Genomic DNA, 9,787 nt, shown 5'->3' on the forward strand with positions numbered 1-9,787 from the left:
CGCACTTATAGCAGGCAGTTTTGGATAAGATTGAATCACCTTATGCAGCTTATAGTTATAACTAAAATGGCGTTAGCAACAGCGATGGCAACCTAATCGGACAAGAGAGAACGGCGTCGGACGTCAATCAATTGTTTATGGTAGTTTTGTTTTTAAAAACTGTTTCAGCCAGACTATATCAAACTTTACGTTTTCATTAGAGTTACTGGTACAACGTTTTAAATGTGAGTATAGTATACCTAAGTAATATATAATGTATACAATAATGAAAGGAATATTTTTCACCTGAGATTTTAATTTTTTAGCTTTTTTAAAATTATAAGAAATATTTAATGTAAAATGTGTTGATAATGTCCATGGAAATATGGAAATGCGGAACTGCTTTCTTCCTTCTAGCAACAAGTAACATGTCTAATAAAAAAGAAAAAGACAAAAATTTATTCTGATTTTTCATCCAACAACCTGATTTTAATAATCTTTTTATTTCTTCCTACATTTTTTGTTTCATGTCATTATTTTTTTAATTAAAGTAATCGCAAGTTGTATTTACATTAATCTGAAATAATAGGGCATTTTTAACCATATTATTTCAGATTATGTAAAGTCGCATTAAGCATAGATATATTTAATACTCTGTGCAATTAGATGTTTCAACTTCCAACACTCTATGGTGCTACTCTATGCAAATTAAAAAGTATTGGTATTTTTATGTTGGTAACGACGACAAAAAAGGCGGCATTTAGGTGACATGGCGGCAAAATACTACGTTGTGCATGTTGTGTAATAATTAAGTTTTCTTTATTACATTTTTCACCATTTGCAATTTATATTTGCAAATTTGGGTCCTCTAGATGTAGTGCTGAAAGAAATTGGTAACAGTTAAGTCTCAGATGAAGATATTATTTTTATAGACGGCATGAATGTAGTAAAAATATTCAAATAATGAAAATGAATTTGGAAAACAAAAAAATTCATTGTTATTATTTGTAAAGTAAAGAACTTTAAGTACCCATTATTTTAATGGTTAAAGATTAAAGATTTGTTTGCAACAGCGCCATCTATTCTGATGTAATATAAACGAGGTAGAGGAAGCATCGACTTGTCCCCTGTGATACGCTAGATGTAGATGATAATTTCAATACAAGATAATTTATGACAAAAGATTGATATTACCAAACAAATAAACAAAAACATTAAAAATGTTCATAATTATATATCAATTGTATTGGTATGTTCTAGTTCATAAACATTTGCCAAATTTGTAATAAGATACCTCTGTCTGTTGTCAAGTAGTATTTGTAATCTTCTTCCATCTATTTTATCTATATCTTCTGTAAAAAAATTAACTTCTCGTGACCTTTGTTTAAGAATGAGGGATGAGAGAATTGTAGATCTCCATATGTGCTACAAAACGTTCTCTGTGGCATAACTTTACCTTTTATATTTTGCACACAATAATCGCTATTTTTCATTTAAAATTGCAGTGTATTTTTTTTGGTTATAATTTTAATCCTTATCAAATTAATGTGTTAATTATTAGGACAATTTAACGTAGATTTAAATTGTCTTTTGCAGTAAACATTCTTAGAGTTTAGAAGATACGACGATCACAAACAATAAGCGTAACCGTGACTCGTGAACTCGTGTGCCAGTGCGCCCACAATTGCAATAACACGTTATATTGTATCCCAATCAGGTATTTTAGGTCTTGTTATGTTTTAAAATCACTATTTATTTAAGTCAATGTCATCTGTCGCCCAACTACTTTATTAGTTCAAATTATTGTAATATGTGCATTTAGCTATTTAATGACGCAACTGACAATATCATGTTTTAAATTTTAAATGTTTGAAGGAAAGTGGACGCAATGTACTTTCTTTACTACAACTTCATACCTGTTTCAATCGATGTATTTCACTTTTACTTGTTGAACGACAATATTAAACAAAAAATTATGAAATTCGATTAGATTCTTGGCGAATCTTTTCTATTCTGTACATACTTACACTCTTCACTTAAATTTAATGAAAGCATATTTATTACGTGCATATTTTTATTATTGACTTATTTCTATTTTTAATAAATATAAAAAATAATTTGTAACAGTTCACACGTTACATGCGGTATAACGTGATACAGTACAATGTATACACCCGCGGGTTCGCGCTGCCGAACGATTTGTACAAAAACCTGTTATCACTGTTAATACTCAGTCACTTAGACAAAACTAAGGTCACGAGGAATCCGTCTATGTACCGGTTGTCCTACGATGGAAACTCGTGACAAGTTTAATTTTTACATTTGTTAAGTCTTTTACTAGCGCGGTTTACTTCTGTACAAGAAATTAATTTGAGTTGTAAAAGGACTGAAATATATTCCGCGAGTGTTGTACAGTCCGGTACGGGCGCTACCGCAGCAAGCCGCAGCAGCAGATGCCGAGGAGGCCGCGGGACTCGCCGCTGCCGCCCTCCTCCGGCTGCACCTGCACCACGCGCTTTTTCTTTTTACCCTTTTCGTCGTAATATTTTTCATCCTGAAATGGTGTCATAATTATACAAAACTGTAAGTTTTAATGAAATGTGACTACAGGAAGAAATAAATGTGAACCCCGAAGAGAATATGCGAAGGGGACCGTGGAGCTAATTTAGATCGAGTGGCTAGGATGTTCGCGGGCAAAGAGTTACGATCACTCGACTTCGAGGCAGCGCGGCGTCGACGGGCTAGGCGTTCGTTCGGACTCACCTCGTTGACTTCCCCAATTTTGTACTTGGCCATGATGTCGCGCGCGTCGCCGCTGTGACCGACCTCGTCGAAGGCCTTACTGGCGTCTCCGCCCCCCTCTTCGAGAATCACGGCGTCACCCGCAGGATGCTGCACATTCAAACTCTTTCTATTATTATATGTCAACAATTAATACAGTAATTGGAGAATAAATTAAACGGTTGTCATATCAAAAGTGACATAGTGCAACCTAAGATAAGAATCTCACCTCGGCTAGGTAGTCGGTGAGGTCGTAGACGGAGTCCTTGTAGATGAGCCAGAGACGTCCGCCGGCGCGCCCCTTGTGCTGCGCCACTTCAGCGCGGGAGAACCGTTTTACCTCGCCCATGCTGCAATCCTGCAACAACAACCGCAACACTCACACTACGTGTTTGTATCCGGTTTGTGTTGTCGTCGTCATCGTGCTAAACTGTACTAAGTACCTAATATAATTGGTCGCGCCCCGTCGTGTTAGCTGGTCGCCGTCACGTCGCCGACAGAACTGGCCTCAGCCAAGTCATCTAACGTTACACCCGAGTACTTTTGTACTGCAGTGGACTCGGAAAGGACAGTAAGAAAGCCAATAATTTTCAATATTGAAACTACTAAGATGTATCTTTTAAAATCTGAAAATTAGTACTCCAGAAACAAGATATAACCAACTTTTTAATTTAGTACACTAAGTATGAATGGAAAGTACAATATATAATACATATAATATAAAATGTGTGTACGTGAAATTTAATGTGACATAAATGTAAAACCAGATTAGTTGTGAATATTAAGCGATTTGGAGTACATTAACAGTGTACACAGGACACACGTAATTATATGAGATCGGATTGATAACTCCGCGCCGCGCGGCAGTAAAACCAGGCGGCGAGGGAGATTTCAAACATAAAATGAAATTTTACGACGCGCCATCGAACCGCAGCAAATATGATGTTATAGTTTGTATGAATATACATATATGTGTATATTTACTTAGTATTATCATAGTGTTAGTGTACTGTTGTGCGGCAGATACATTTGTCTAGAATCAATGAAGATGAAAGACTTTTGTCCGATCGAGCGCCGGGTATCTTGCATAGCGGGAGGGAGCAGACGCGACACTCCTGTGATGATCCTAACTCTTAGCTTAGCTTAGGTAAATCAATTGGAATACTGATTCCATGTATTTAGTAGTGTAGGTACACATAGTTGTTTAAAATATTTAGTTTGTTAACAAAATAGTTGAATTAAGAATTTCGAATGAATTTGGTCCGTGCGCCCAAAGTACACACTATTTTTTTTTTCAAGATTATATTTAAAAATTTCTTTTAAGTCTTTAATTCCCACAGAGTTTATAATTCATCTCTCAGGTTACATAAACTGCGTAGTAAGTGTTAGTTGCTATGAAAAAGAAAGAATTCAGTGGAAATGAGAAATTATAACAAAGCTGTCTAAACAATTTTAACTTTATAATAATAATAATTGAAACAGTTTAAGCGGTGCAGGTGCGGCGGTTGCTGTCTGATTACGCACATTTGATGTTTGCCTCTTTAACTGAGATCAATGCACTTTACTGAAGTACCACAGCGGGCGATTCTGCCACTGAGTGCGACCATGGCTGCAGCTGGGATATGGACAAGTACCGAAATCAGAAAGCTGTAAGCTGACTCAGTAATTCCGTACAATGTATTAGACATAGTGAACTTATAAGTCATTGTTATCCAAATAATCATCAACATAAGATAGTCATCGGCATCCACAAATAGCAGACAACCTTGGTTGGTTCTTTCTTTGTTTTATAATACAATTATTGTAAAATATATCTTTAGGATAAAGTATTATATATTTATCTATGTATTGTAATAAATTTACTTTATGAAATATTTAATCAGAGACATACATTTGTAGATATGTATGTTATCGTGTGACGTCACCTTACAGACACACGTCACATTCTCTACTACATAATTATATGTATGTACTTATTTCCTATACTAAGTACATAAATATATTTACGTAGTGATACAATATGATAAGGATCTCACTATTCACGAGGATGATGTTCTGAAAATGTGCAGCGGTGGAGGAATCCGCAAGTGGGTTAGCATTTTGTGTAAAACTGTGACCATACAGTCTTAGGTTCTAAGATTGTCAAATAAGTGAATTTAAGAAATAACAAAGGTACTCAGAAATTTTATAAAGTCTAAAAAAACAAATACGGCTTTTATTAGAGTCCGCGACTTTAATATTCGCAAATATGCAACAACTCACATTTTTATTTCATTCATTCAATCTGTTGTAAAAGCCACCTCAATACGTGCAAGTAATAAATACTTTTACTGTAAATAATATCGTATGATAATAAAAAAACCACTAATTCAGACAGAATATAGTAAAGCATGAATTAATGTGTGAATTGTTGATGCCCTCTAAGTGAGTATCCGCGGGTATCTGAATCCCGAGAAAGGAGAGTTTACGTTATATTCAACAACGAATAGATAGTGATAGAACACAACAAATTTCCTGCGTTTTACTTCTAAAGCAGCAGGAGACTATTTTGCTTTACAATTAATTCTTGAATAAATACGGATCAAAAATACTAGCTTATCTATTATACAAGTGCAATGACTCAAAGTAGAGTACATAATAAAATAATGCATTACATAGATTCACTACACATTAGATATATAAAGATTCGTGTTACTGTGTAGACGAGCATTAAAAAAGGGAATTAATGAAATTTTACTTCTAAAGGGTCTCAAAAGTGGATTAAAAGTTTGTACTCAGTAAAGTTATTCCTTCGGCAAAATAACTTAAATATAAATGGTTTTCAGCACAAATTATTAACCACGTCTTACAAAATTTTTAGGAATATATACCGTAAGCCTTTTAAGCTCCACGCATTCTCACACTCCTCACACTTGTCTCTTTTTATTAATGTATTCCTCCTTTCACAACACAACTGTTACAACTGTTAATCACCGAACTCAATGTGTAATATTATTATACAACTTCCCTTGACACTGAGGATGTCATGATTAACTATTTTTCTTCCAACTTTGCTAATTTGTAATATTGTAAAATATCAAATATCACTTACGAGTAATTTAGAGGCAAAGCAGTTCACTTGCTCTTATGTGCCGGTGCAGCCGGCGTGCGGCGTGCGGTGTGCGTCGTGCGGCGTGCGGCGTGCGGCGTGCGGCGTGGCCGGGTGCGTGGCGTGCAGTGCGCGCTCAGCTGATAGTCCGCACGTCGCGAGATATCGTCGCCAAATTACTATCGATACGATATCGTTATCGTCTGCCGACTTCTGCTAACTCACTCAACGACGAGTGTGTTCAATATCATTTTAATCATCAATAAAAATTATAATTTCCTGTTCACATACGACACCTTTGACATTTAAAGACGGGACCTTTTGCGTCACGCCCCAGCGAAAAATGGCAGCATTTATTGAGTAAACTGGTGGTTTTAGAAAATGAAAAAAAATGAATTATGATTTCTTTTAATAAACTTGGTGTGATATAATAAAAGAATTTAGATAAATTAAAGATTAAATAATAAAGATTTGTCATGTTCTTAATTTTCATTTCGTTCCACAAAAATATTCAACTTTTAAACACTCAACCATGCTAAGAATTCACTATAGTTAAAGTAACCACAGTGCTGATGCAGTTTTTTTTTGGTAAGATATTTGCACTAAAACCTATAAAATAAATTGTGTGGGTTTTCCATTTGATATGTTAGTAAGTAGTGAGACCAACAGACCAACTACTTGTTCAATAATGGCTTGTTTCGTAACCAGTGGATTTGATAACATTCAGCACACATGTCATTTGTACGCGAGGAGGCTGCAGCAAGCGGCAGGCGCCATGTCACGTACCGGTACAGTTGCGTCGTTGACTGCTCGCGATGTTGACCGACTGGCGATGTCTATCGGTGGAGGAGATGAACGCAAAGGACTCGCTCTTTGCTTGATAAATTCAATGTGAATTTCATTTAATTAAATTGCGATAAACAATATATACTTATTATGCCAATAGTCATCATTTTATATCGAGAGAAAATAAAGTGCCGGAGCGACTCTCTATGCACTGGCTGCAAAGTCGCCTCGGTACTAATGTAGGTCCAGCAGTCCAGTTGTGTAAGACTGTCACGTCCTGTTCTCTGTCAAACAAAATAAATAATAACGTTGTATTATTACTGCGCGCATCCTTACCTAATTGTTCCACAAAACTTATCTCCCGCCGTCGCTTGCCAATTTTGTTGTATTGTTTTACCTTTTTTCGCAAAGATATGCCTCCGCGGGGAAAAAATTGACAGCTGCTATTTGTCTGATTGTGAGTACTGAAGATATATTGCGCGCGAGTTAATTGCGCTCGCTCCCCCGCTCTGCTTCCCTGAACCTCCCAGGCTCCGGCCGGAGCGAAGCTAGGATGTGTTTTTATTTTCTGAAACAAAATTGAGTTAACAAGTTGTAGGCACATTTGTTAATGTTGTGGCTGAAAACATTAAGCAAATGTTGAAAGTTCAAATGAAATAAACTTGACTAGAAATAATTATAAATGAATGTCTCAACTGCGAACAGTTTTATCTCATCATAGGATGTACGTTGCAATGTACTCGTAACATCGGTTTTCTTTGACTATCTAACAGCTGAGCTCATGACAATTTGTGGTCATCAAGTTAATAAGTTATTATAGAGAAGTGATGTACTCTCCAGAGCAAACAACAAATAGAGTATAGAGACAATGTGAGAGGTGCGAGGAGCAGATTTTCGCCGCGCCGCCGCCAATCTACTGAATCAACAAGTCACAACCGAGCCTATGCCTTGGAGCCAAGGATGTCCACGACAACTCGCACAATGTTATTTACATCATTTTAAAGCGCATTTGTTTCTAGCCGAATTTAAATGGAGCGCAATATATAAGTTTTTATTAAGTATGTCGCAACAAACTATTTAATTATAGTTTCCAGTAAATTGTATGAGATTACACAATATAAATTAATTGATTTAATTGTTATTCAAAACTGAATAAGTTTATTTTATCAAAATCTGCAGACAAACAATTTTATGACTGGTAATTCTGAGCACTTCGCAATCAGCAGAATACTACATTGTTATTTCATAATTAAAAAAAAACTCGAATTAGGCAACCCTAGAGTTAGAGCAAGTAATTCATTTAGCAAGATGACGTTTTGTTTGCTGGCTGTGCGTATATGTGATGTGTGCGGGTGGCGCGAGACGGCTCGCCAAGCTAACGGAACAACTTACACCAGCTGTTTGCGCAAAGCTCATCCTGCTAGAGCTACAGCTCGTCCATGTGGCAGCTATGATATTACCTGATGTAACACTAGCGACTCATCCCCGTGCCACATGAGTAACAAGCAGTACCTACTACAAATATTTAATTATCACAACGTTACGTGGGTGTCAGAGGTCATACGTGGGAGTTGTCGCTTCAAGATAAGGAAGATTCCGATGCGTGCACTGCCGCACGCCAACTTTGATTTTTGTTCCTTTGTTACAACTAAACATATATTTTGGAAAATGTGAAATGTATTAAATAATAAATTTTGTATAATACAATGTCCATCACAATTGCACCAACACTCTGCAATAAATGACATTGTCACCCAGTAACATGTGTTTATAATATTTCTTATTTCCATAGAATATGTCTATAGTTTAGCGAAGGCGGGGGCGGGAGGCGGGGGGTGGTTGGGGTACACTAACCCGCGCCACTAGCCCTCCACTAACTCTGCCTAACTGCGGTCGCTAATTGACTTCGATTGTCGCATTTTATCGCCGGCCTCTTACTTAATCTGCTTCATAAAAAATATACATAGTTGTATGAAGTAAGTGTATACGAACGATTATTGTAATGTTAGGAAAGCTATGAAAACTAAATTATAGCTATTATAGTATGTTATATAATATAATAAAATAAATATATTTATATCTAACGAGTATGGTTTTAAATATATTATTTCATATAAAAAACAGTTTTTCCCTGTCTGTCTGTAAGTCCGAGTTTATAGTCGTAGTAGGAGTAACGAGCGAACATAATTTATGTTTGCGTTAATTCACAATTATAACATTTTTATTTTATATCGAACTAAAAAATAAAAAATCGTATGAACATTGAATACAAATTTCATAACAACAAAGTCTATATATAGCTAGCTATTCGGTTAGTCTAGTATAAGTGATCTTATAAGAGTTTTACATAAAATACTTTTTTTTAATATATTTACTAAAAATTTGAAGCAATTGTTCACCATAAAGGATACTGTGTAGAATGAGATGTGCAGATCTATTGAGCTATCACAGCCGCACATCTTGATAACTTTTATAATATTTCAGTAAGTTGAGAATGATGACATGATGGAAAAAAAATATTTCCCTTTCTCATTCCATTTAAGCTGAAAGGGAATTTGACTTTTATGCTTAATAATGTAACCGAAACGTTTCTACGTTTCGGTTACATTATATGGAGAGCGGAGAGCGGGCAGCGCGCGGGGTCTCGCACCGTCCAGTAACAGTAAGTTTAACGAGCGGTCATTCACTGTAACGAGGCTTTACGAGGCGTCGCGTCACCAAGCGTTAATAGTTTTACTTTCAATTGTTGTTTATTGCCATCTCCATAAACTGTTGTTAATAACTGCGCGACTGTCCGCGCGTCCGGCGCCGCCTGCTCACACCCTGCCCGTGTGGCCCCGTGTGCAAATTATGACACAAAATTATGACTCTCTGCCTACCCTCGATTTGTAGCCTATGAAATAAATTGTTCTCACCGATGACAAGTAATTAACCAGACAATGATATATGATTAGATGAGATGACAATATTATTGATTATTCTATTTTAATATTGCTTTTTTAATATTTATGTACAAAGTGAATGAGGCAAACGAGCAGATTAACAAGGCACATAAACATCCGCAACACTAGAGGTGAACTGCAGGTACAACATCTTTCATATCGATGATTCAAATATCTAAAAAGTTCTCGTTTCACAAAGATGGAAGCCCTG

The 9,787-nt window shown here is 36.1% G+C and overlaps 1 protein-coding gene across 1 annotated transcript; it reads right to left on the reverse strand.

Moving 5' to 3' along the window:
• Nucleotides 1-2,377: 2,377 nt before the first annotated feature.
• Nucleotides 2,378-5,930, reverse strand: LOC106120664 (cytochrome b5). Its single transcript, XM_013316030.1, has 4 exons — nt 5,852-5,930; nt 2,990-3,118; nt 2,743-2,871; nt 2,378-2,533 (listed from the first exon to the last, which is right to left on the reverse strand). Exons 2-4 carry the CDS (start codon nt 3,107-3,109, stop codon nt 2,408-2,410), a joined length of 375 nt encoding a protein of 124 aa, XP_013171484.1. The 5' UTR covers nt 3,110-3,118; nt 5,852-5,930; the 3' UTR covers nt 2,378-2,407.
• Nucleotides 5,931-9,787: the final 3,857 nt, after the last annotated feature.

This window comes from Papilio xuthus, unplaced genomic scaffold (assembly GCF_000836235.2).
Source record: "Papilio xuthus unplaced genomic scaffold, Pxut_1.1 DF826949.1, whole genome shotgun sequence".
NCBI classification, from domain to species: domain Eukaryota; kingdom Metazoa; phylum Arthropoda; class Insecta; order Lepidoptera; family Papilionidae; genus Papilio; species Papilio xuthus.

Bases quoted from the DNA above. Each gene is read 5' to 3' on its own strand.
- LOC106120664 (XM_013316030.1), bottom strand. From the start codon at position 3,109: ATGGGCGAGGTAAAACGGTTCTCCCGCGCTGAAGTGGCGCAGCACAAG. The intron at 2,872-2,989 runs GTGAGATTCTTA...TTGAATGTGCAG, and splicing joins TCACCGACTACCTAGCCGAG to CATCCTGCGGGTGACGCCGT. The intron at 2,534-2,742 runs GTGAGTCCGAAC...ACACCATTTCAG, and splicing joins AAATTGGGGAAGTCAACGAG to GATGAAAAATATTACGACGA.